At 46.2% G+C, this 27,219-nt stretch overlaps 1 protein-coding gene across 2 annotated transcripts; it reads left to right on the plus strand.

The window, feature by feature from the left end:
* The first annotated feature begins 8,074 nt into the window (after positions 1-8,074).
* On the plus strand, positions 8,075-27,219 carry POM121C (POM121 transmembrane nucleoporin C). Of its 2 annotated transcripts, none has more exons than XM_052656595.1 (13): positions 8,075-8,669; positions 9,587-9,802; positions 10,094-10,252; positions 11,845-11,925; positions 13,794-13,968; positions 17,705-17,796; positions 18,899-18,972; positions 19,621-19,745; positions 19,860-19,962; positions 20,191-20,367; positions 21,857-23,614; positions 24,621-24,743; positions 25,053-27,219. In XM_052656595.1, the coding sequence occupies exons 1-13, from the start codon at positions 8,104-8,106 to the stop codon at positions 25,148-25,150; spliced, it is 3,747 nt and encodes a 1,248-aa protein (XP_052512555.1). In that variant the 5' UTR covers positions 8,075-8,103; the 3' UTR covers positions 25,151-27,219. The 2 variants fall into 2 exon arrangements, with proteins under 2 accessions (XP_052512555.1, XP_052512562.1); XM_052656602.1 differs by having other exon boundaries at positions 21,950-23,614.

Raw genomic sequence — 27,219 nt, forward strand, 5'->3', positions numbered from 1 at the left:
TAGAGATCATATGGTCTCTATTACAACTACTCAACTCTGCTCTTGTGGTGGAAAAGCAGCCACAGACAATAGAAAGCCTAATGAGTGTGTCTTAGTTCCAGTGAAACTTGATTTTTAACGATTAGTCTACAGTACAAATTTGGTGTGAGACACAAGGTTAAGGCCTAAAAGGCATTGTGGCTTCCCACTTTTCTTGCTCTGGATTAATTGCTCTGTGGGAAGCCAGCTCCCATGTGATGAGGACACTTAAACAGCCCTGTGGAAAGGTCCATGCAGTGAGAAAATGAGGCCTCTGCCAACAGCTGGCAGGGAACTGAGGCCTTATAACCAGGCAGTGAGCTGTCTTGGAAGCAGACCCTACACATGGCAGCGTAATGTCTGGACTGCCACTTCATGAGAGATCCGGAGCCAGAACCCCCACTTAAGCCACTCCCAAATTCCTGGCTCTGTAAGATAAGAGAGGTTTGTTGAGTTAAGCTACTTAATTGTGGGATAATTTGTTATGCAGTAATAAATAACAAATACATCCAAGGTTCCAGCATCTTACCCATTGAATTACAGTGGTGCCAATATAGAACACTGGTTGACCACATGTATGTTAGTCTTTTTCTGGATTCTCTCTTGTCTGTGTTCATGTCAACATACTGTCTTGATTACTATAACTTTTGCTGTAAGTCTTGAAGTTAGATAGTATAAGACCTCCAATTTAATTATTTGTCAGTTGAGTTGACTGAGCTATTCTGGGTTCTTTGCACAGCTATATAAATTTTAAACCACCCTATCAATTTCTAGTTAAAAACCTGACATTTTCATTGGGATTGCACTGAATCTATAGATCAATATGAGAGAGAAATGGCTATCTTAACAATATTGAATATTCCAATCCATAAACATATATCTCTCTGTTTAGATCTTCTTTAATATCTCTAAAAATTATTTGCAATTTAGTGTAATGTTTTAGTATTTAAGTCTTGCATATATTTTGTTACATTTAAATTTATCTGTAAATATTTCCCACTCCAGTATTCTTACCTGGAGAATTCCATGGACAGAGGAGCCTGGCAAGCTCCAGTCCGTGGAGTTACAAAGAGCTGGATACGACTGAGAAACTAATACATACTATTTTAAATTATTATCAAATGTTGGCAATATTCTGTGTGCTGCATCCTTGTAGTTTATTTTATATATAGTAGCTTGTACCTACATAGTAGTTTGTTAATCTCCTACCCCGTCTTGCTCCTCTTCCCACTGGTAACCAGTAGTTTGTTCTCTGTTATCTATGAGTCTGTTTCTGTTTTTGTCAGGTATTTTCTGAGTGTGCATCTTGCTCTGGGCATTCTTGTAGCCTTCTAAATACTCTGTTATACATAGATGATTATAAATGCCCTGCTTACCCAAAGAAACTCTGCCTAGCTTTTCCTCCAAGACTTTAGGCAGGCTGCTTTAGTCTGTTATGAGGGTTGCCATAACAAAATATCATGGACTGAGTAGTATACACAACAGAAATTTGTTTTCTCACAGTTCTGGATGATGGAAGTCCAAGACCAAAGTGTTGGTACAGCTGCTTTTCCTGAGTCCTTGCTTCTTGGTTGACAGATGACCACCTTCTTCTGGTATACTCCCGTGGCCTTTTCTCTGCATCTCTCGTGTCTCTGCCTCTTCTTATAAGGACACTAGTCATATTGGACTGGGCCCCACTTCTATAACCTCTTTTTTAGGGTTCAGTATTTATATTTTGGGGGAACACAGTTCAGTCCGTAACAGTAGTCCATTGTTTATCTCAACTGTAGTCTTTTGCCCCAGGCATCTGTGGTTTATTTACCTTGTGATATTTTCAAGCAATGTCCACTTGCTTTTCTGGCCTAAGTGAGTTCCAAGTTCAGCAGAACAGAAAAAGTGCCTGCATAATTCCTTCAGATAGTTCCCATACAGGTTAGAGCAGAAATATAGGATAGTTTGCAAATAAGATCTGCTCTGCTTCCTATGGAACAGGGACCAGATTCCCACACTGGGAATGCAGGCTTCTGTCTTCCAGATTGCTGCTAAGCTGGAGAGTGGGTGGGAGAAAAGCAAGTAAAATGCCACAAAGCTTTCCACCACTTTTAAATGGCTGTTTTCTTGACTTAGCATTTGTTTGGTTTTTGTAAATCTTTGATTGTTTTCCAGAGTTCTGATAAAGTTATTTCTAATAGTTACTGCTCTGTTTTTTGATATTTATTTGAGGGGATGGGAGCTTGAAGATGCCACCTCTGCTGTTTTGCTTATGTCAATCTTATGTTTTTAAACGATTTAAATAACAAGAAAAAAGTCATAAAAATTTACCTATGTTACCATTTCTGATGCTGTCCGTTCCTTCATGTAGATCTAGATTGCCATATGGGATAATTTTCCTTGGGCCTGAAGGACATTCTTTAACATTTCTTGTAGTTGGTCTAGTGGTGATGAAGATATTAAAAGATATTTTTCACTGGGATATAATTTTAATTTTTAGTTTTTTTCTCTCAGTACTCTAAAGTTATTACTCTATCTTCTCACTTGCATTGTTTTCAACAAGAAATTTGGTCTCATCTTTATCTTTGTTCCTCAGAAACATTCTTTTTTCTTTAGAATTTTATCTGTATTGCTGGTTTTGACAATTTGACTTTGATGTGACTTGTTATAGTTTTCTTTATATTTCTTGTACTTGGGAGTGAGCTTCAGAATTGTGGGTTTTTTAAAAAATTTTTTTTTACTATGTTTGGAAAGTTTGGGGCCATTATTTCTTCTCATATTTTCCCATATTGCTATACTTAACTTTTTAAACATTTGAAATGTAATTATATTAATGACTTCTTTTTCCTTTTTTGGCTACACTGGGTCTTGGTTGCTGCTCGCAGGCTTCCTCCAGTTGTGAGTGAAGGCTGCTGTTCGTTGGAGTGCTTGGGCTTCTCACTGTGGGGGCTTCTCTTGTTGTGGAGCACAGCCTCTAGGTGCTCAGGCTTAGTAGTTGTAGCAGTAGTTGCTGCGTGCGGGCTCAGTATTTGCAGCTCGTGGGCTCGAGAGCATGGGCTGCAAGAGCTTAGTTGCCTCACAGCACGTGGGATCTTCCTGAACCAAGGATTGAACCCACGTCCCCTTGCATTGGCAGGGGGTTAAGCACTGGGCTGCCAGGGAAGTCCCTAAGGTAACTTTTAATGTCATTCTTTGCTAGTTTTAACCTCTGTGTCCGTTCTGGGTCAGTTTTGATTATTCTCCTTCTGACAGGTCATGTTTCCCTGCTTGTTTGTATGCCGTAATCTTTGGACGTCAGACATTGTGAAGTTTGCCTTGTGGAGTTCTGGTCACTTTTTATTCCTGTAAGGTTTCTTGAACTTTGTTTTGGGATGCAGTTAAAGTCCTTGGAAAAGTTTGATTCTTTTAGACTTTGCTTTTTTATCTGTGAAGTAGGTTGAGAGCAGTGCTCAGTCTAAGGAGGATTATTTCCTCTGCTGAGGCAGCAGTGCCTTCCTGAGTACTCTACCCAGGGTCCTGTGAATTATGCTTTTCCCAGTCTGGCCAGGGGAACAGATACCTTTCCTAGCCATTTTTTAGTGCCAGATCCTGTTTCCTCTAATGCTTTTTCTTTGGCTTTGGGTAATCTCCCCATAAACGTATAGAGCACTGTGCTGAATACTCAAGGAGAAGCCTCTGTAGGCCTCTGGGATCCTGTTACAGTTCCCTTCTCTCCGGTATTCTTTTATTTTCTCTGAGCTACTTGGCATGTGGGATCTTAGTTCCCCAACCATGGATCAAACCCATGCCCCCTACATTGGAAGCACAGAGTCTTAACCACTGGACCACCTGGGAAGTCCCTGGTATTCTGTCTTTTAAACTTTACTGCTTTGGTAAACTCTTAGCTCCATCACCTCCATTTCAGATAGGCAGGGAACTGACAAACAGCCCAATAGACTCCCTGAATCCTTTCTGCTGTTTCAACTGGATGCCAAGGGTGTTAAAAATGCCTTTATGTGATGCCTCCATCTCTGTTCCAATCTTAGCCCCATATAGTACCCACTTTCTGGTAAGCATCGGGTTGTCTCACTCTGCATATACAGCCTGGCTGTATTTTATAGGGTTCTCCAGAGAAACAGAGCCAATAAACTAGAGATAAACACACACATATTTATTATTACTAGGAAGAATTAGGAATTGGTTCATGTCTTTCTATAATTCCAAGATCTGTAGTCAGCAAGCTGGAGACCCAGGAGAGCTGATGGTGTAGTTCAGTCCAAGAAGCAGAAGAGCCAGTAGTTGGAATTCTAGTCCAAATCCAAGTTTGAAGGCAGGAAAAGACTGATGTCCCAGCTCAAAGACAGGCAGAGAGAATTCTTTCCATCCCTTTTGTTCTATTCAGACCTTCGGTGGATTGGTCGAGGCCCACCCACTGTGGAAGGAGCAATCTCTTTACTCAGTCTACCAGTTCAGTGTTCATCTCATCCAGAAACACTCCCATAGACACACTGAAAAATGATGTTTAACAAAACATCCGGGCACCCCATGGTACAGTCAAGTTGAGACAAAATTAACCATCACACCACCATTCAGCCATAGATCTGTGGGGGTCCCACACACAGACTCCCTGTCTGCATGGCACCCTCCTTTTTCTTACTCTGCCCAATGGTTTCCAGCCATTTCAGTTGTTTCAAAGTCTGGCCTCTGCCTCCTGAGCCCAGTGGGTTCTCCCGACCCTGCTTAGACTCTAGCTCTCTGCAACAGTTGGAGAAACTGTCCCCAGGTAGAGGAGCTAGATCTGGGGGACTCACTTTATGAGTTTCTGCTCAGGGATCAGCCTTGTGCTTCCTGTTGTCCCCTGTCTGAAAACAGTTGCCTCAAAACTGGTGCCCATTTGTATAGTTGTCTATGGTAGGAGGACTATTGTGGTATCACTTAATCATGGTCAGATAGGTGGTTAATTTCCAGCTGTTGTTATAGTGTTTTGTGGTATGAATTATACCGCTCTTCATCTGTTGTTGTGTTGGTCTACATTAGACATTCAGATGTATTCAAATAGTCAGTTATACAATGATGCTGCGGTGACTAGTCACTGTGTGTACCCAGAAATGGAACTGCAGGGTCATTGGATACATTATTTCCTCAACTTTTTGTGATATTGCCAAACTGCTCCCCAAATTATATTGTTCTACATATCCACATACAGCACACAAATTCCATTTGTTCCACATCCTTGCCAAAACTGGACCTTGTTGAACTATTACATTTTTCTACTTTTGCAAACAAATGCCAGATGTTACCTTATTGCCCTGATGAGTGTGCATGAGTGCTAAGTTGCTTCAGTCACGTCTGACTCTGTGGGAACCTACGGACTGTAGCCCCCAGGCTCCTCTGTCCATGGGGATTTTCCAGGCAAGAATACTGGGGTGGGTTGCCATGCCCTCCTCCAGGGGACCTTCCCGACCCAGGGATTGAACCCACGTCTCTTATGTCTCCTGCACTGGGAGGTGGGTTCTTTACCACTAGTGCCACCTGGGAAGCCCTGTTACAGCAATAAATCCTTCTTAAATTACCAGTAAGATTAAAAATATATATGTGTATGTACATACATATATATACACATATACATGTACATATGTATATATTTATTTATTTATTATTGGCTGTTTGGATTTCCTATTCAGTAAGTTGCATTTGATATCACTGTCCTTCTAAACAATTGAGTCATCTTTTTGTTACTGATTCGTTCCTAATAAATTCTAGTTACAAATACTGTTTTGGTTATATGAGTTAGAATCATGTTTTCCTAGTGGCTTAATATAGAAGTATTAAATTTTAATGTAGTTATATTCATCTGTATTTTACTAAATGATTTGTGCTTTGAGTGTGTTCATTTCTTTAACCTCCTAACACTGGGGTGCCCAGCGCTTGGGCCTTGAACCTCTTTATCCACATTAATTCCTAAGAAATCTTAGGAAATCTTGTGGCCTCTGTACACTACTGATGGCTTTTATCTCTCTGGAACACCACTAATACATAATAATTTAAAAGACCCTTGCTGAGCTATTAATAAATCCATCTTTCTTCTTCCTTATTATTGAAGTTTCTTGAATGGGAAGTCTGTATCCACTGCCTCCATTTCCTCATTCTATTCACTGTTTAACCCACTGCAGCTTGGCTTTTGTCCCACTATTCCACTTATACTATTGAGCTTTTTTTTTCTTTTCTTTTTTTGGCTATGCACTGCAACCTATGGGATCTTAGTTTCCCGACCATTGAAAGCATAGAATCCTAACCACTGGACCTGCAGAGAATTCCCAGGATTTTTTTCTTAAGTAACACACCCAACATTCTTTCCTTTTCAAATGAAGTTTTTTATGGAATCACAGTATATTAAACAGATAGAAACAGAATTGCACTGGCTATGGCCTGGGGAAGAGAACTGCTTGCTTTTCTCATGTCTCCACGTTGCTCCAGAGGCCTCTCTTCTGAGCCCCTCCAGTCTTTCCAGCTTCCCTGTTGCCCTAAACAGCCTAATCTCCAGCCATAACAAAACTGTTTGCAGACTCTTGTGTCATACTCCTTTCCATCTCTGTGCTTCTGCAAAACACTTCTTCTTTAACCTGCTTTAATTTTTTAAGCCAGTTCTCTCAACTCAAGTAGCACCTCCCAACCCATCTTCCCCTTTATAATTTCTTCCCTTTTTATGCCTCTGTTATCAGTTACCACAATGAATCATAACTTTCTATTTATACATTTTTCTTCTGAACTAAACCAGGGGCTTCTAAAGATGAGAGACCCTGTGTTTCCCCCCATTAATCTCTTTGATGTATATCAATAATAGAATGAATAAATCAATAAATGAATGGCTGAGGAAGCTGAGCTAGGCCAAAGCCTGAATTGGCAGACCAAATTTTTTTTTTAACAGTTCTATTAAGATATAATTTAAATACCATACAATTCACAGGGCTGTGCAACATCACTATAATCTAATTTTTAAACATCTTTGTCACTCCCAAAAGGAAACTCTACCCTTTAACATCATTCTCCATCCCCTTACCCAGTCCTCGACAAACACTAATCTACTTTCTTAGGCCACCAAACTTAACACAGGTAAATTGATCACAAATCCTAAAAACCTACCCGGTTCTGAGGATGATGGGAAGTTTGGTAGGTAATTGTCCCAATTTATAGAGCTTCCCTGGTGGCTCAGATGGTAAAGAATCTGCCTGCAATGCAGGATACCCATGGACTGAGGAGGCTGGTGGGCTTCGGTCCATGGACTCCCAGAGAGTTGGACACAACACTTTAATTAATTTTGTCCCCATTTATAAATGTGTACTGCAGAAACGCAAACTTATTTTATTACAGCTTCAGGTCTGATCTGCAGTTTATTAGACTATTAGCCTGTTTAATCGAGAATTTACTAGTACTGCGTGCGTGCTCAGTCATGTCCGACTCTTTGAGACCCCATGGACTGTAGCCTGCCAGACTCCTCTGTCCATGGGTTTTCCAGGCAAGAATACTGGAGTGGGTTGCCATTTCCTCCAGGGAATCATCCTGACCCAGGGATAGAACCCTCGTCTCTTGCATTGCAGGCGGATTCTTTACCAATGAGCCGTCAGGGAAGCCCTTTTATTGGTACTAGATCCACCTTTAAGGAGGACGGTTAGGGTTGGCCTTGCTTCTTCTTATTGCTGTTAAAGTCAATTCCCTTTAGCAGTTTATACTTTGGCAGAAAACAGAGTAACTGAAAAAACTCTCAACCTCAGGTAGCACTTGTGAGGAGTGGCTGATAATCTGCTAATAGGGTGTTTAACTTTCTAGGAAATAAACATTACGTGAGTAGTCGTTTTCCGGCGCTTTTATTCTTAACGCGATTCTTCCGAAAGGCTCATCTCTGGCTGGGTGCTGTGCGGACAGGCAGGAGACGTCAAGAATCAGAACTCGCTGTTTCGCCAGGCGGCGTTTTCTGAAACTGGTCGGGTCTAGCGCGTTTCCAGGCAGTAGCATTTCCCGTCGCAGTCGCGCGTCCGCGTCGCGTGCGCAGTGACGTAGTCGGCGCGCGTCGACGCGGCGCGCTGCGCGGTGCACGCTGGGATATTTAAGTCTTCTCCGCGGCGCGGAGCCGCGATGTCTCCGGCGGCTGTGGCGGCTGGAGGAGGCAACCGACGGCGGCCGATAGCGAGTGTCAGGGAGGGCCGCGGCTGGGGCTGTGGCCGGCCGGCCGGGGCGGCGCTTCTCGGCCTGTCGCTGCTCGGCCTCGTGCTGTACCTGGTGCCGGCGGCGGCTGCGCTGGCCTGGCTTGCTGTGGGGGCTACTGCGGCCTGGTGGGGACTGAGCCGCGAGCCCCGAGGTTCGCGCGCGCTCTCCTCGCTCGTTTGGAACGCGCGGCGTCGGCGAACACTGCTCGCCTCGCCTCCTGCCAAATCGGCAGCAAACGGAAATCTCCTAGAGCCGCGGAGCCCGCTCGAAGGACCCGACCCCGCTGAACTGCTCCTCATGGGCAGTTACCTGGGCAAGCCCGGCCCTCCGCAGCCTGCCCCCGCCCCGGAGGCTAGGGACGTGCGGGAGAGGCCGGGCCGCCGCCCTCCCGTCCGCACCGCGTCCCCGGCTCAGTCGGCACATCCCCAGCGTGTTCAAGTTCACCCCTCCCTCCCCACTTCTCTTCTCCGACCCTCCAGGAGGGCTTCCTACCGGTAAGATAACCCTGACCTTACCCACAGCCTCTCCTCTGTCGCCTGGCTTTGAGTTGAGGACTTGACTTTTAAATCCGATTTTCTTTTCCATTATGTCCAAAGTGGATTTTGTGTTGTTTTGTCCTCTTAATCACCCTGATGCGTGTCTACCGACTCCTGTCCGCCTTTACCCTTTGGATTGAGACGTAATGCCACAGCGGTTCCCTTCCTTTCAGTTCTTAAAACCATATGAATTTTCATGCAGTATAGATTTAGCAGAATACTTGATAAACAGTTAACTATCCCTGTTTCTCGTGAAAATATATTTATCTTTCAAGTGTAGTTAAAAAATAATTTGTTAGATCCATCTCCGCCCCCCACCTCTCCCACTCCACCCCACCCGCACTGGTTTAGACCACTAATTGAAATTCTGTGGTTTAGCCAAGCTCAAAGAGGTGGTGTTCCCAGGAAACATCTCTTTGATCAATAAAACTTGATAAAGTTGATCCACGAGAATATGAAAATTTGATGAAAATACTAGTCATGAAAAGTACATTTAGTTGAGAAGAGGAACATTTAGGTGTTTAAAATGTTTGAGTATATATCACTGACGTCACATAAAAGATTGAAGCATCTTGAAAAGTTCCTCCCTGCACATATTGTCCCACACTTTTCTTCCATTGTAATTTACTTGTGTGGGTAAGGTTTTCAATTTCCCTCTCGAATTGTTGGAAGTCCATTGTAGGCACAGCTGTTATGCACCTGTCACTTTCTGCCCTTAGATGAAATGAGGGAAAGTTGCCATAAAAATACTGTGTGTTTTATGTTGCCTAAAAAGTTTAGAGCGTCCAAAAAATATCTGAACCCACATGGTTCTTCAATCGTTTAAATTTTCTGACGTTTCTTCAAGCTTCTTTGGTATCTTGCATTCTCCACAGGGACTGTGGGACTTTATCACATCGGTTTGTAGTAACACCTCGAAGGCGATATCCAATCCAGCAGGCCCAGTATTCCTTGCTGGGGGTACTTCCCACAGTATGCTGGAATGGTTGTCACAAGAAGACCGTGCTGTCTCCTCGTAATTCCAAAATGGTGTGCAGCCCAGTGACAGTGAGGATTGCGCCTCCGGATAGCAAACTGACTCGTTCTCCATTGTGAGTATTGTCGAATGTCTGTATTTCCTTTATTCTTTTTCGGTTCTCTGACAAAGCAGAAAGAGAAATAGCTGCTTATTTGAATGAGAAATCCCAAATTCTAGTAATTGAACCATCTTTTGGTTTCGTTTGCCTTAGACTGTATCTTTGATTGCCTAGGGTGATTTCTGTGAGTGTATAAAATTATACTTTTGCTTACTGGTTAGCTCCTGATGTACCGTGACTGAAGTCTGTGCTGTGTGGCTTGGTAATTAGAATACCTTGATGTTGGAATCTTGTCTTTCATTGCAGACCAGAACAGATTATCAACTCAACACTGTCTTCACCATCAACTACTGCCCCAGATCCATGTGCAAAGGAGACTGTACTGAACGCCCTCAAAGAGAGAAAGAAAAGGACAGTGGAGGAGGAAGACCAAATATTTGCTGATGGCCAGGAAAATAAAAGAAGGTAACAGGACCAACAGAGTAATTAACAGGCTTCTCCCATGGGCTCCCAGGTTTTGTTGAAATATAGGGTCACTCTCCAGAGATACACAAGCCATCTGCAGTTTGTGACCCTTAGTAGATTCCCTTCTGTGGTTTTCATAGAAGTGGTTGATAATAAGGTCTTAAATTAGTGCTGTTCATTTTCTGAGACATGTGTTAGATAAATTTTGTAGTTTGCTTTTTGTGTAAGTACTAGAGATAAGCCGGCAACTATAAGCCAGGTTAACCTTGTACTTTTGATACAAACCAGTTAAACTTTATTTTTGAGAGAGCATGCTTAAGGTCTTCCCCTCAGAGTCTCCTGGTGTTTAATTATTTGGGTAACCACCAATTTCACTGTTGTAATTGTGCTGAGGGGAATGCTTGGCAAACAGAAGTGAGGACGAGAGTATGGTAGATATGTCAGTAAGGAGACTAAAACCACTTTCATTATTTGCTTTTCTGTATGGACGATGCAATAAACAGTCTATCAAGGCTTTAACAGGGTTTGCAAGGAGTCAGTTAAGGATTCCAGTCGTTTTTTTAGTTCAGTAAATGGAGCACCCACTATATGTCAGAGCCTATTCCAGGTACAGTGGATAGAGCTTTGAATAAGACAGAGTCCTCATGGGTTTGAGAGAGACCAGAGAAAAAGGATAATAAAAATAAGGTAATCATAGATTATAAACATGTAGAGATAAACAGTAATATAACAGAGGGCAATGAAAAGGGGGCTTCTTTATATACAGTGGTCAAAGAAGTGTTCTCTGAGGAGACAGCAGCCTCACACTAAAAAATCATTGGCCCCATTACCTAGACAAGATTGTTCATATCCTACAGGGTGAAAATTGGTTAGCTTCGATACTGCAGATAACAAAATTGAGTAGGGAAACATTAATGCAAGTGTATTTATGTCATAGAAAGATCAAGTAATGATGACTAGAGATAAATATGATTGGCATGTGAGCAGTTTGACCTGATGTCAACTAGCTAAGCAGGAGTGGCAGGGGGTGAGGAGGTGTGGAGGTAGGAGAAGAACTATATTTATGGTTCACCTAGGTTTCTCATGTTCTCTAGGGTGGTAATTTTTCTTGACCCTAGTGAGCCTATACTTGAGGATTCTGTATTATCTTTCCCATGATAGGAATAAGTGATAATTATGTGCACCATGCAGAGCCCTTCTATGTGATAGGTCAAGTTTTTCTTGAACAGACTTGCCATATTAACCTGTAGAGCACCGCAGGAGTGTGGGTTGACCCGTAAAGTGTTTTTGTTTTTAATTTGGGTATGGTAGGATGGTAAATTTGTGATTCTGATACTTCGGTGAGAAATCAGCAAATAATTGAACCAACTTAATAGTTCAAAAGGTCTTGAAATATTTTCATACTTTCCTTACTGCCCTAAATCTTAGGATAAATTTAACTTTTGGAATCTTTGTGGTTGAAGCATCCCTCTTGTCTCGCAGGGAACCTGTGCTCCATGGAAATAGTATAAAGTCTCGAGAATATGGGAATATGATTTGGGGCCAGGGGAGAAGTAATCTCGTTTAACTGAGAGTGTTTTGATTTGTCGTAGGCGCCATGACAGCAGCGGGAGCGGACACTCCGCGTTTGAGCCCCTGGTGGCCAATGGAGCCCCTGCTGCTTTTGTGCCCAAGTAAGTGGAAATCTGTGCATGAGATGTACACTGTTTGGAAAAGGGGCTTTATCAGAATTAATTGTCCCGTTGACTTTCTTCTTTGCTTTTGTATTGCTTTATTAGTTCAGGTTCACATCTTTGAAATCAGAGAGGAACTTTTGAGTAGCTTGCCACAATTATCATCTTCTAATTCCTTTTAATATTCTTTCACTAATATGGACAAAATATGCTAAAGCTAGGAGGGTTTATAAATATATTTAATAACCAGGTGTATGAACAGACACAAGGTTGGTGCAATGGATAAAATGTGACAATATGAAATTAAGATAAAATATTACATCTCTACATTTGAGTTTAAATACATTTGAGGAGGAATTGATCCGCTTAATCTGAGCTAGTAGTATAGTATGGCTGCCCAAAAAAGCTAATGTGCTCCTATCTGTGCTGATAGAACAGAAACTGACATGAGGCTGGTTAGTGGTAGTCCTGCTTCTCTTAACTTCTGCTTGGATTGTCAGTGGAGTGTGTTTGGTTTGGTGTACTACACTGTAAGAGAGGATGTGCACCAAAATCTTACGGGGTGGTGGTGGGCGGAGCAGTTTGAAGGTGTATAAATACTAGCCCAGCGATAAACAATCTCAAGGAGAATAAGGAAGTTTGGATATTGGTGGCTCAGATGGTAAAGCGTCCGCCTACAATGCGGGAGACCGGGTTCAATCCCTGGGTTGGGAAGATCTCCTGGAGAAGGAAATGGCAACCCACTCCAGTATTCTTGCCTGGAAAATCCCATGGACAGAGGAACCTGGTAAGCTATTGTCCATGGGGTCACAAAGAGTCAGACACAACTGAGCAACTTCACTTTCACTTTAACTTCACTCCAAAAAAATGGAAGGACTGTCAGGTCAAAAAAGAAAAACAACTTGCTCAGCACAACTCCAAGTAGTATCCACTGGTGAGTGTATCCAAGTTAGAGGGAAAAGCATTTTCATCCAGTATAAGAATAAACTGGTCTGTGGTTTGGTATCATAACAGAGATTGAATGGCTCTTCTATAGGAAAGAGGTATAGGGATTCTGTTTAGTTGAAAGTTTAGAAAAGATAGTTAATTCCTCTTAACTCTGATTTTTTTTTTAAACAGTTTTATCGGATTATAATTGGCGAATAATAAGCTGCCTGTGTAAAGTATATAGTTTGATAAGTTGTGACGTGCATACAGCTGTGAAACCATCACGACAGTCAAGATAATGAACATATTGTCACTTCCAAAAATTTTCCTGTGTCCCTTAGTAATACCTCCTTTCAGCTTGCCGCGATCTCCAGGTGTCCGCTGATTGTTTTGTCACTATAGGTTCAGTTCAGTTCAGTTCAGTTCAGTCACTCAGTCATGTCCGACTCTTTGCAACAACATGAATCGCAGCACGCCAGGCCTCCCTGTCCATCACCATCTCCCGGAGTTCACTCAGACTCACGTCCATCGAGTCAGTGATGCCATCCAGCCATCTCATCCCCTGTCATCCCCTTCTCCTTCTGCCCCCAATCCCTCCCAGCATCAGAGTCTTTTCCAATGAGTTAGCTCTTCGCATGAGGTGGCCAAAGTACTGGAGTTTCAGCTTTAGCATCATTCCTTCCAAAGAAATCCCAGGGCTAATCTAGGTTAGTGTGCATCTTCTAGAATGTTAGGCAGTGGACTCACACTTTTGATTTTTAAAACATTTGACTTTCTTTTCCTGGCTGTCAGATATATTTAGCCAAATTGTTATTAATTAAGAGGATTTTTTTTTTTTTACTGTTTTTTTTTTTTTTAAAGAAAGATTCTATGTCCATGGACAGAACCTTAAAAGAATGTCTTTAATAATGCATCTAACTATCTTCTCCCCTTCTTCTTAGGCCTGGGTCTCTGAAGAGAGGTCTTAATTCACAGAACTCAGATGATCACCTGAATAAGAGATCCCGCACCTCTTCTGTGAGCTCCCTGACAAGCAGCACGTACACAGGTGGTATCCCCAGCTCCAGCCGCAATGCCATCACCAGTTCCTACAGCTCCACGCGTGGTCTCTCTCAGGTACATTCATCTTGTGCTGTGGGAGACATGGGTTCCCAGCACTAATTAATCGATCAGCCAGTGTTCACTCCCGCCTTCTACCGTCAGATAGTGGTATTACCACTAACAGATACAAACACTTGAGTGGTAACTACAGACCAGTGGAGCAGAATAAAGAGCTCTAAAAGTAGAGCAGTCATGTGTGGAAACTTGATACAAGACAGAGCCATTACTGCAGATACATGGACAAGAGGTGCATAGCTCAGCGACTGACATTCATTTCATCAACAGGTAGATCAAGTAGTCCAGGTTGCATTGGATCAAGAAACTTATCCTCTGCCCCTGCTGCTGAGTCACTTCAGTCGTGTCCGACTCTGTGTGACCCCATAGATGGCATCCCACCAGGCTCCCCCGTCCCTGGGATGCTCCAGGCAAGAACACTGGCGTGGGTTGCCATTTCCTTCTCCAGTGCGTGAAAGTGAAAAGTGAAAGGGAAGTCGCTCAGTCATGTCCGACCCTCAGCGACCCCATGGACTGCAGCCTTCCAGGCTCCTCCGTCCATGGGATTTTTCAGGCAAGAGTACTGGAGTGGGATGCCATCGCATTGAGAATTTGATGAGATTTTTAAAATGTTGTCATTCTCTTTTTTAGAAAGAGAATGTAGTAGATAGCCTAGGGAACAGAGCAAGCTTTGCTACCACACAGATACTCAGATGTGGGTTCCAGTCTTGGCTCTGACAGTAGCTCTGGGGCTTTGGGCTAATCACTTAAACTCTATTTCTCATTTCTGAAGGATTATTGTAAAGACTGAAGGTAGTGTTTGAAAAGTACCCATTTCAGTGCCTGTTTAATACTCCAGTAGCTAAGTAAAAATAAAGCTTGTGTGGAGGAAGATTTTCAAGGGGAGAAAAATTTTGAGTTAAGTTATACAGAAGGCTCTTAGAGTAATATAGATGAAAGATGAAGATCTCAGTTGTAGGAATGCTAGGATACAACCTTTGCCTTGAGCACTTTCTCTGGGCTAGACCCTGTACTAACCAAGCACTTTACATAGATTTCCTCATTTAATCATGACAGCAGGCATATTAAGTATACACTCATCCCTATTTTAAGAATCTTATGTCAGATTTCAAATGTACACAAAAAGAAAATGCCATGATGGACCTCTGTGTAGCTTTACTAGTTAACAGCATTTTGTCAATCATGTTCCATCAACCTCTGCCCCCCATTTGTTTTGCTGTTACGTTTTAAAGTAAATTGAGGACTTCCCTGGTAGTCCAGTGGTTAAGAATTTGCCTGCCAATGCAGGGGACATGGGTTCAATCCCTGGTTTGGGAAGATTCCACATGCTGCAGGGCAACAAGTCCATACGCCACAGTTAATGAGCCCTGTTCTCGAGCCCGCCAGCCACAACTAGAGAAGTCACCACAAGGAGACGCCTGTGTGCTGCAACAAGAGAAAGTCCTTGCATAGCAGCGAAGACCCAGCACAGACAAAAATAAACAAAAATAAAGAAGTTTAAAATAAACAAAAAACAATAAACTGCAAACATGTCATTTCAGCTATAGGTCCTTCCGTATATTTTTAGATTTTTTTTCACATGAATAAGTACGATACCATTATTCCTCTTAAATTATTTATAATAACTTTAATATTAGCTAATATCACTTTATATCTAAATTGCACTTATTACCATAAACTGTCTTATTGCAGTTACACTGTTTGAATCAGGGACTAAAAATCAATTCATGACATTTGGTTCATATTTCTCTTAGGCTCTTTTAATCTACACTACTATTGTTACTACTATTTTTTTTCTTCATGCTTTTGAAAAAAATAGATGATTTTGTTCTGTAGGATTTCCCACATTTTGGATTAAGTTTGCATCATCATGGTGTCATTTTAACTTATACACTATCCCCTGTTTTCTGAGGCTTGATTACATTTAAGTTCAGTTAATTTGGCAGAATATTGCACAGGTGGTACTATGTACTTTGAATTTTTTTTTTTTTTTTGGTACTGTGTACTGTGGGTTAGGGCTTCCCAGGTGGCTCAGTGCTAAAGAATCTGCCTGTCAATGCAGGATACCCCAGAGACGTGGGTTCAATCCCTGGGTCAGGAAGATCCTTTGGAGGAGGAGATAGCAACCCACTCCAGTGTTCTTGCTTGGAATATCCCATGAAAAGAGGAGCCTGGTGGGCTGCAGTCCAGGGGGTCACAAAGAGTCAGAGATGACTGACCAACCACTCATACACATACTTTGGATTGCATCTTGTCAGGAATAGATGAAGTCTGGTTGTTTCTTTTTGATGTTAGTCAGTGGGGATTGCCACTCTAATCTGTTTTAGAAGGTTTAGCAGGTTGCAAAATGGGGATTTCCTTGGTTGTCCAATGGTTAGGACTCGGTGTTTTCACTGCTGGGCCCCCAGTTTGATCCCCGGTAGGGGAACTAAGATCCAGCAACCCTTGTGGCATGGCCAAAGAAAGAACAAGAAAAACGGGCTTCTCATGCATTGCTGGTTGGGAGCGTCAGTTTGTACCCTTCCCTGCAGGGCAGGGTGGCAGTGTTACCAACAGTAGAGATGCACATGCCCTTTGATCCAGCAGGTTTGCTTTGAGGAATTAACCCTACATATACGTCAGAGACATACACGAGGATGCTGGTTGTGCCATTGTTTTAATAGTGGGAGCTTGGAAGCAGTGTAAGCGTGCCTTTTTCGGAGACTGGTTGAATAACTTATAGTATTTCTGCAAGTTGAAATACTACGTGACTGTTAAAAAGAGTAGGGCAGTTTTAATAGGTACTGATGTAAATGGTCTCAAAGTGTAGTTTTAAAAATGCATAGTGCAGAGCTGTGTATAGTGTCCTCTGTTCATCCTGCGATTTCTTTCATCTTTTGATGTGTGTAGAATAACTTTGACAGGATGTATTAGAAACTGGTAATAACTGTTGAGATAGGAAGGAAATTTTTTACTGTGTACTTGCTGGAATATATTTTATATTTTGGCCACGGTGGGCCTTCGTTGTTTGTGGGCTTTCTCTAGTTGCAGCAAGCAGGGGTTGCTCTTCATTGCTTCTCATTGCAGTGGCTTCTCTTATTGCGGAGCACAGGCTCCAAGGTGCACAGGCTTCGGCAGTTGTAACACTTGGGCTCAGTAGTTGTGGTGCACAGGCTAGTTGCTTCACAGCATGTGGGATCTTCAGGGACCAGGGATCGAACCGGTGTCCCTTGCGTCGCAAGGCATATTCTTAATCACTGGACCATGAGGGAAGTTGCCAGACTACCTTTGATATCAGGGAACACCACTTGGTGAGAAGACAGATGTATGGATAATTCTCATATAATGATAAATACCACTAATGTTACAGAAGTCATAAATGTCATGATAATGTATTTTTTAAAAATAAAGTTAATGAAGTAAAACTGAAAATTTAATGAGACCAAAACTAAACTAGTTGACTAGGTTATCTTCATTGGAACAGTTTCCTAATTGACTTTTATTGTTTCCATAGATAATATGGAGCAAATATGTATGTCTTAGCTCTAAACTGTGAAGTGATTGTGACATCTTTTTTAACATATGCCAAAAGTACATTCTTCCATTCTACTTTTATTAGTTAGCATGCCATTAGTTCTTCAGGCTTTTTCTTAGTTACTTAAAAGGAGATGTTATATGCAGTGATGAACAGAACTTTATCAAAGGTCAGATGATAGACTATCAACCAGGGTCAATCTTACTTGTGTTTGACTTTTAGCTGTGGAAGAGGAGTGGTCCCAGTTCATCTCCATTCTCTAGCCCAGCCTCATCCCGCTCCCAGACACCAGAGAGGCCAGCAAAGAAAGTCAGGTAAGGTAATCAGGTCCATCTAGTCAAGGCTATGGGTTTCCCAGTAGTCATGTATGGGTGTGAGAGTTGGACTGTGAAGAAAGCTGAGTGCTGAAGAACTGATGCTTTTGAACTGTGGTGTTGGAGAAGACTCTAGAGAGTCCTTTGGACTGCAAGGAGATCCAACCAGTCCATCCTAAAGGAGATCAGTCCTGGGTGTTCATTGGAAGGACTGATACTGAAGCTGAAACTTCAATACTTTGGCCACCTGATGCGAAGAGTTGACTCATTGGAAAAGACCCTGATGCTGGGAAATGTTGAGGGCAGGAGGAGAAGGGGACGACAGAGGATGAGATGATTGGATGGTTCACCAACTCGACGGACTTGAGTTTGGCTAAACTCCGGGAAGTGGTGATGGACAGGGAGGCCTGGTGTGCTGCAGTCCATGAGGTCGCAAAGAGTTGGACACAACTGAGCAACTGAACTGAATCCATTATTAATTGCTGCATGGATTAATGAGAGGGGCAGGAAAGGAGGGACACTTACTTGGCTCCTGGGTTTTCCTCAGCTCTGATTTGGAGGACTGAAGAATCAGCATGTAGACGACAGTGAACTGCCCACCTGAGTCGCTCTCATCTCTCCCCATTCTTTTGTTCCCAATTGTAGAGGCCACGGGCTCTCTCCCCCACACTGTAGCATGAGTGGTGGGGGTGCAGGAGTAGAGACCGCACAGAACAGGGCAGACAGAGTGAATGATGTCAGTGGGCAGCAGACTTCACATTCTGGACTCCAGCGGACCCTCTGGGCACCTGCAGTCAACTGTAGGGATCAGGCCTGTGACTAGAGCTTTTAGGAACTTGGTGGGCTGTAAGTAAGGTTTTGAAAAGTGTTGATTTGTGGTGGTTTTTTAAGACAAAGGTTTCTCCATGGCTTCCATAAACTGCCTCCATTCATTTCTATTGGGATTTTCTTTTGACTTCTATTTTTTTTTGTCCTGGCCTACTGAGGTCCTAAATCATGGTGGTTCTAGACTAGTTGGTAGGCAAGCAGGTACAGGAAGTTATCCAGTACTTTCTGTCAGCAAGTCTTTATCTAAACTTAACTGTGCCTTTTTCTCCTGCAGAGAAGAGGAGCTTTCTCATCATTCTAGCTCTTCGGCTCCGTTGGTAACAGACAAGGAGTCCCCGGGAGAAAAGGGTAAGTTGATGAGTGCGCTAGAGCAGCTGTTGGTGGAAGTATCGAGCACTGCCTTGTGAAGGGCCTGGTGGGCACAGAGAAGGATGCTTCTGTCTTTCAGAGGTTTATAGTCAGGTAAGGGAGAAAGGTGACTCAGAGAAATACGGTAGAATACGTGATGACAGTAGGCTGTGGATAAGTTTAGGTTGAGGTATCTGTGAGCAGTCCAGATGACTGTTGTCCAGTAAGCAGTTTTCTGGGCTTTCCCTGGTGGCTCAGTGGTAAAGAATCCACCTGCTAATACAGGAGACACAGGTTTGATCCATGGGTCGGGAAGGTCTGGAGAAGGAAATGGCAACCCACCCTAGTATTCTTGCCTGAAAAACCCCATGGACAGAGGACCCTGGCAGGCTACAGTCCAGAGAGTTGCAAAGAGTTGGACATGACTGAACAACAGCAGAAGTAGTTGGATACTTTGATTTGGAGCAATTCTCTCTTTATATCCTCTTGACTGTTAGAAATAATCTAGCAAACACCATCCAAGAGCCCAAATCATGGAAAATAGAATCTTTCAGAGATACCCAATGAAAATTCAGTGTCAAAAACAGGAGATAGATAACCTGTCCATTTCTGGCAGAGAAAAAGAAAATTCTTTCTTTCTTTCTTTAGTTGCCGATCCAACCACGTGGAAGAAGCAGAACTCATGGAATTCCCCATCAACACCTGGCAGCTCCGGGCAGCGTAAACGGAAGGTTCAACTGCTGCCCTCTAGGCGAGGAGACCAGCTGACCTTGGTATGGTCCTGTCCCTCTACTTCTGCCCACCCCAGCTTAGCTCTACCTTAAGAAGGCTAAATACAGGATTCTGACAGTTTCTCCTGATTGACAACTTCTTTTTCTCTTTGGTAGCCTCCACCTCCCCAGCTTGGTTATTCGATCACTGCTGAGGACTTGGACTTGGAAAAGAAAGCTTCGTTACAATGGTTTAACAAGGTCTTAGAGGATAAGACTGGTAAGGAATATAAATCGGTTTCACACTCCAGAGAGGCTTTGTATCCTTGGGTTTTATTTTGGTCTTTCTCATGTGGGAAATCCATTTGGGCCCTCAGTGGAATCTGGAGAACGGTGAGCATTGAAGGGAGACCTTTGTGAGTTGTACCGAGGCCCCGAACTTCCCGTACTCCATGATCTGCAACTGGAAAGAGTTCCCAAACAGTGTCATCTTTTCTTTCATCCCTAGACGCTGCCTCGACCTCTGTCACCGAGGCCCCACCTGCCAGTCAGTCTTCCTTCACTTTGACCCTGCCTGCCACTGGGACTGCTTCATCCCCAACCTCCCTCCAAGCCCCTAGCGCTAACACCCTGTTGGAGAGCTTGAAGAAGATGCAGAATTCCCCGGGGCTACCTTCCCTCCCTGGTGAGTGGGAGAGCTTACTTTGTTTTGTTTGTTTTTTGGCTGCACCACACAGCTTGTAGGATCTTAATCCCCTGACCAGGCATCAAACCCAGAGACCGCTGCAGTGGAAGCGTGGAGTCCTAGCTACTGGACTGCCAGCGAGTTCCCAGGAGAGCTTGCTTCGGCACATGTAATGACATCAGCTTTTGTGTAGGTAGAAGTAAAAGCGCCAGGACTTCGCTGGTGGTATATGGATAAGAAGAGTCTACCTGCCAGTGCAGGGGACTCAGATTTTTTTTTTAATTATTTTAATTGGAGGCTAATTACTTTACGATATTGTGGTGGTTTTTGCCGTACATTGACATGAATCAGCCACGGGTGTACATGTGAGGGGACTCAGATTTGATCCCTGGTCTGGGAAGATTCCACATACTGCAGGGCAGCTAAGCCCACATGCTCTAGGACCTGTGAGCCACAGCTACTGAATCTTGGTTGCCTGGAGCCCCTGCTTCACAGCAAAAGAAGCCACCACAGTGAGAAGCCCACGCACCACAACCAGAGAGTAGCCCCCGCTCACGGCCACTAGAGAAAGCCCATGCGCAGCAGCAAGGCCCAACACTGCCAAGTCATTCAACAAAAAAGTTTTTTAAAGAAGTAAAAGCACTGTGCTCATCAATTCCTGGAAATTGTTCCAAAGGTTGACCCTGTTCTAGCTCCTCTAACCAGAGTTGGCGCAGCCTTAAGAGCTTTAGAAGCTGTCATCAGTTTTAGGGAAGGGCTGCAACACTCAGAGGCAGCTGCAACACTGCTGAGGGAGGCAGCTTAGTTTTGGTCACCAAGTGGCTCTTGATTTGAAACCCAGTCCCTCAGCTCCTCTGAGCCTTGTTTGTCGTCATCTGTAAGATGAGAAAATAACGCTGACCTCGTGAGGTGTCCCGGAAGTGTCAGTGATCACATGGTTAGGATGTCTTATCCCACACTTAGACTACGGTCACAAGGTAACATTACTCTTCTCGAAGTTTCCAGGGTCTGCTGCTGTTCAGCCTTCCTGGCACTGCATATACACACACTCCTCTGCTGCGCTTTATCGTATCGTAAAACATGTCAGGCATTCAGATGGCTCAGAGACCATCTCCTCATTCACGGTTGTGTGCTGTCTACTTGCACCTTGTGGGTCAGTGTAGCACAGTGCGTCTCTGTTAGCTGTGTAAGGTGTATCTAGATTATTGACTGGACTTAAGTTCAGGTGATTGGCATTTTCTTTGTTTCTATATGTGTTATCCCCAGCGGGGCCCACGTTTTATCCTCTTCTGAAATCTTTCTTATGATCTGTGAAGGGTAGAGATTACGAACACTGGCCTATTTTCAGGAATGAACACTTTTTAAAAGTTCTGTGACATGGATTTAGTTGTAATTGTTGACTGTTGAATCCCAAGCACTGTGCTGGGCTTTGAGCACCATCACATCTGAAGTATTCCAGATTTGCCTTCTCCACTTTCTTTCTCCACAGAGCCTGCTGGAGTGACCACCCCTGTGGCCGATTCGCCACACCGTCACATCTGCAGTATTCCAGATTTGCTTTCTCCACTTTCTTTCTCCACAGAGCCTGCTGCAGTGACCACTACTGTGGCCGATTCACCCCCAAAGACACCCAGTCCTCTGGCCTCTCTGAGCTCCTCACAGTCAGGAGCACTTCCAGCCACCTCCTCCGACTCCAGATCCACCACTGCTCTCTTGGGGCTGACCCGGGCTTCTTCCCCAGGACCCGTCACCGATGCCGCCAAGTCCTCTCCGGCCCCTACAGCTGAGACATCCACCAAATCTCAGGCCCTGTCCACCCCGCCTCCCAGCCCCAAGCAGAGCATCCTGTTTGGAATGCTGAGCACCTCAGCTGCTAACCCTCCTGCCTCTGTAGCCCCTGCTATGTCTTCAGCATCGCCCATGTTCAGGCCCATTTTTGTGGCCCCCCTGAAAAGCGAGAGTGGGGACCCCTTGCCCTCTAGCCCTTCCACGGTCACGGCCGTGGCATCTTCTAGCTCGGCCCTCCCCACGACTACCAGCAGCACAGCCCCCGCTTTCAAGCCAGTCTTTAGCAGTGTGGGGCCACCCACATCTGTGCCCGGGCTAACTCCCTTCTTCAAGCAAACAGCTACTCTGGCCACTACCACGAGTGCCCCTCTCTTCACCGGCCAGGCCACTGCCACCTCCACAGTGACTTCCGTGACCACAGCCAGCACCTCCACAGACTCTGCTCCGAAGCCCGCGTTCAGCTTCGGTGTGAGCAGTGTGACCAGCACCCTGAGCAGTGTGACCAGCACCGCTGCTTCTGCCTCCCAGCCCTTCCTCTTTGGGACTCCCCCGACTTCTGGTGCCAGCTTCACCCCAGCTGGGGGCTCCATATTCCAATTTGGCAAGCCTCCCGCCATGCCCACCTCCACATCAGTCACCACCTTTGGCCAGTCGCTTCCCAGTGCCCCTCAGACAGCCCCCAGCAGCAGCAGCAGCAGCAGCAGCACTGGCTTCAGCGGTTTTGGCAGCAGCCTCAGCACCTCCGCTCCAGCCACCACCGGCCAGCCCACGCTGACGTTCAGCAGCACCGCCACCCCAGCCTTCAACATTCCCTTTGCCTCGGGCACCAAGCCCACTCTCCCATCCTACCCGGGCGCCAACCCCCAGCCCACCTTCGGGGCCGCCGAGGGGCAGCCGCAGGGGGCTGCCAAGCCGGCTCTCGTGCCCAGCTTTGGCAGCTCTTTCACTTTTGGAAACTCTGCAGCCCCAACCCCAACTGCGACCCCAGCGCCGACCCCAGCCCAGCCAGCGTTCGGCGGCGCCGCTCAGCCGGCGTTTGGCAGTCTGAAAGCCACACCCTCCGCCTTCGGCACCTCCACCAGCACCCGGCCAGCCTTTGGCAGCACCACAGCTGTTTTCTCGTTTGGTGCGGCCACCACCTCTGGCTTTGGCGCTACCACCCAGACTACCAGCAGCGGGACCAGCAGCTCAGTGTTCGGCGGCACAACACCGTCGCCCTTCATGTTTGGGGGACCAGCCACCCCGGCTGGGAGTGGGGCCTTTGGGATGAGTGTGGCCACCCCGGGCACCAGCGCTGCCTCTGGAGCGTTCGGCTTCGGGGCAGGACAGAGTGGGACCACTGGCAGCACAGCGCCTTTTGGGGGAGGCTTGAGTCAAAACAGCTTGGGCACACCCAACCAGAGCACATCCTTTGCCTTCAGTGTGACCAGCACACCGGACAGCAAACCTGTGTTTGGAGGTATGATCCCGAGTTGACTTGGCCCACAGGGCAGTGTCCACTTGTTGGAGCTTTATATAGGGGTAGTGAGGAGACGGGCATTAAATGTGTCAATACAGTATCAGTTTTTTGGTAAGATCTGTGATTACTGAGTGCAGAGGAACGCCTTTCTGAGAAAGTAACACACTTAATCTCCGAGACTGTGACGAGAAGGGTTTGGGGTGTGGGTCGAGGAGGGTGTGAGAGGGCCCCGCAGAACCTCCCAAGTAGTTGCTTCGTAGGCGGGGAGATGGTATAGGATCACAGGCAGTGTCACACACTCTGTGGTTGTGAGTGAGGCCTGTCAGCACTGTTGTTCCCAGCCATGTTCAGTTGTGAGATGTAGGCCTAAATTAAGTGGTAGCTGGTGAAGCCAGCCTGTTGAATCTGAAGCAAGTACAGTGGGAGGGGTGGTGGCCAGGTGTTCTGGGGGGCTGAGGGGAGGGGGGGTCTGGAGCAGTGGTGGTGACGGGTGGGAGGGGAGGGAAAGCCTGAGTGGCAGAAATCTGCCTTCCACCCCCCCCAACGCCCCCCAGCCAGCCTCCTACGTGAGGGAAGGCAGGGCTGAAGGGACGGCAGGACTGGGTGGGGAGTCCCAGTGGGCCCCAGGGGACCCTCAGGGCAGAGAGGGGAGGACAAGCGAACGAGGAGAGACGCAGTGCATCTAGTCCTTAACTGGGGGGGCAGGTAGTCGGGCTCCGGCTGAAGGCAGAGGTCCACTGAGTCGGCCCCTGTGCTGGGTTTGTTGGCTGAGGGAATGCAGGGGCCCTGCTCCTTAGGTGGCCAAAAGCCAGCCCTGCCGTGGCACCGCTGGTAGCTGGGAGGCTCGCCTGGGGTAGCGGGTGTGGTCAGTGCTGTCCTTCAGTGGGAGGACCCAGAGCCCAGGTGTCCTGCGGGAAGGCCCTGCCAGGAGCCAAGCTCCCTCGAGGCTCTTCCCCCACTGCTCCCCAGCCTGGTCCCTACAGCTCTCTCTATCTCTCCATCCTAGGCACCTCCACGCCCACCTTCGGTCAGAACACCCCAGCCCCTGGGGTGGGAGCAGCTGGCAGCAGCCTCTCCTTTGGGGCGTCCTCAACACCTGCCCAAGGCTTTGTCGGAGTTGGACCTTTTGGTAAGTGGCCAGTGTGACCTTGTCTCCTCTCTGAAGAGGGGTGGGGCGGGCTGGCAGCATCCAGCTGTCCGAGGCCCATCCAGGAGTCCAGCACCACCCACGTTTGGAGTTGGGCAACGGACCATTCGGAAGCCAGGTGAAAATGCTGGTCCAGGCCTTGTTCCCAGACTGTCTGTGGTCTTGTGATTTTGCATTTTTAACCAGTGCCTCTCCCAGAGGGATTGCCGTTATCCAATGCCCACTTACAGCATTTAGAGAAGTGCTCCTGGGTCCCAGCCGCCCTGATGAGATCTTGTTGAATCTTTCCAGGATCGACAGCCCCTTCCTTTTCCATTGGTGCGGGATCCAAGACCCCAGGGGCTCGACAGCGGCTACAGGCCCGGAGGCAGCACACCCGCAAGAAATAGCCTTCGTCCCTCACCCAGCCCCCCACCACCCTTTGCCCAAATCCGGACCTCGGCACCTGCTAGGAAGAGCCTCTGATCCTTCTGGTTCCGCCACGCAGACCAACCCCAGGCCTCTGGCTTCAGCCCGCAGGGAGGTAGTGGCAGCGCCAGGGGCTGTTTCCCTCTCTCAGGAAGCAGAAGCCCCAGGTCGGGGGGGTCATGGGGGGAGGGATGTGGCAGGGCAGAAGCTGTTACCTTACTTGAACAGTTGAACTGGTGAAGCTGGAGAGAACTAAAGAAACATCTGTACATACTGTCCACTTCCTTCCCCGACGCTCGTGTAGTGTGTGAGCTCAGGCAGGCAGCCCGCTGCCCACCTCCTCCCTGACAGCCATCTTGGCCGGAGGCCAGCAGGTCAAGCCCTGCTGCCTGCATCTCTGTGCACTTGATGGGTTGGGGTGGACCGTCCCCGAAGCCGCACCGGGCTTGGCTTGGCTGTACAAGTGGCTTTCCCCCTCCAGTCCCATGAGGGGACTGTTTCCCCACTTCTTGCTGCTTCATCCCTCACCGGTTCCTTGCAGGGTCAATTCCTTTTAAAATGATCCTGAGTCTAGCTTTGCCTTGGAGACCCCAGCGGGTGCAGCTCCTGCTATTCCACTTCCTCCTGCCAAGTCCGAGCCGACCTTTCACCCCCAACCCACTCTGCCAGTTTGGCCCCTCAAAGCTTGGTGGCTCAAGACTGTTAGCCTGGCAGACCCAGGGGTGGTACCTCCCTCAGGAGAGGGAAGCTCTTGGCACAGGCAGGACACACCGCACATACACAGACGCCCCACCCCGCTGCTTTCAGCTGCCTGCTCACCCATCGTCCCCATTGGCCTCCCGGGCCCGTCTGCCTCTCCGGGATCGTCTGTTTAAAGCTTTGTCCTGTGTTACTTTGTCTGATGCTCATATGTCTGTTGCTCTTTGAATCGAGTTTGGAGGAAGAATTGAATTGTGTGAGTGGCGGCATGTTGGTAGTGCCGGACTTAACTGTTGCTCAAGTTTCTGGGGCCTCGCTCATCGAGTGTGGAAAGTGGCACCACTCTGTGGCTCCAAGTGCCGAGTCTTGAATTCTCACATGGTGTTTCGACTTTAAAGGGCTGGCAGCCCAGGAGGACAGGGCCATGGGGAAGGGCTTCTGCCCTATGCTCACTCTTTCCCACCTACCTGACCTCAGTGTCTGTAGTATATGGTAGAAACCCTAAATTAATGAACCACTTTTTAAAATTGCCGTCTTCCTCCCTCCCTTCCCTTCCCTCTCCCTTTGTTCCCAACCCAAGCCCCTTACCCCAGGCCCATGAGCCTTGCTGCCATGCCCATCCTCTTTGGGAGAAGTATGAATGCGTGTGTCTAAATTAAAAAAAATATTTAAACATTTTTTAACAATAAAAATTTATTTTTGTATTTAAGCTAAATTGCCTTTTAAATTCCTTCAAGCTTGGTTCATTGAGGTGGTTCAGTATAAATGCTATTTGACTAGAGATTAGTTGTGTAGAGTTAAGTTATGCCTGTGTGAAGAAGAGGCTCAGGTGCTGTCCCGGCAGCATTCCTGAGGGACTTGAGCTCCTTCTGGAAACAGAAAAATGTAATTCTTATTTTATGAATAATGTGACGTAGGTGTAACTAGTCCCCTCCCCTTTGTGACTGAGGGTGAATGGTTCGTGGCGGGGGACACGCCTCCACACCCCGAGAGCTCTGTTGCGTGTGGAGCTGGTGGGGGGGCCTGAGTCCCGGGTACCTGCTCGGATGGGAGGGAGCGGGCACGGGTCTAGAAATCGGGCTGCTGCCTATACCTCACGGAAGGTAGACCCTCGGCTCGATTACCTCAGCTCCACAGGCAGGACAGCTGGTCCAGGAGCCCCCCGCCCCAAGTGTGAGCGCGTGAATGTGGGTGTGGACACGTACGTGCACTGGACAGGGACGGGAGGCTGGGACTTTCCATTATAAACGAAGACTGAATTCCTGTGAGTCTAGTTGGAATTTTTAGTATGAATGTGAGATTTTTCTCCTTGCTTATGTCATTAAGAATAAAAAAACTGTGATCTATCGTA

This window comes from Budorcas taxicolor, chromosome 2, assembly GCF_023091745.1.
Source record: "Budorcas taxicolor isolate Tak-1 chromosome 2, Takin1.1, whole genome shotgun sequence".
Classification (NCBI taxonomy): domain Eukaryota; kingdom Metazoa; phylum Chordata; class Mammalia; order Artiodactyla; family Bovidae; genus Budorcas; species Budorcas taxicolor.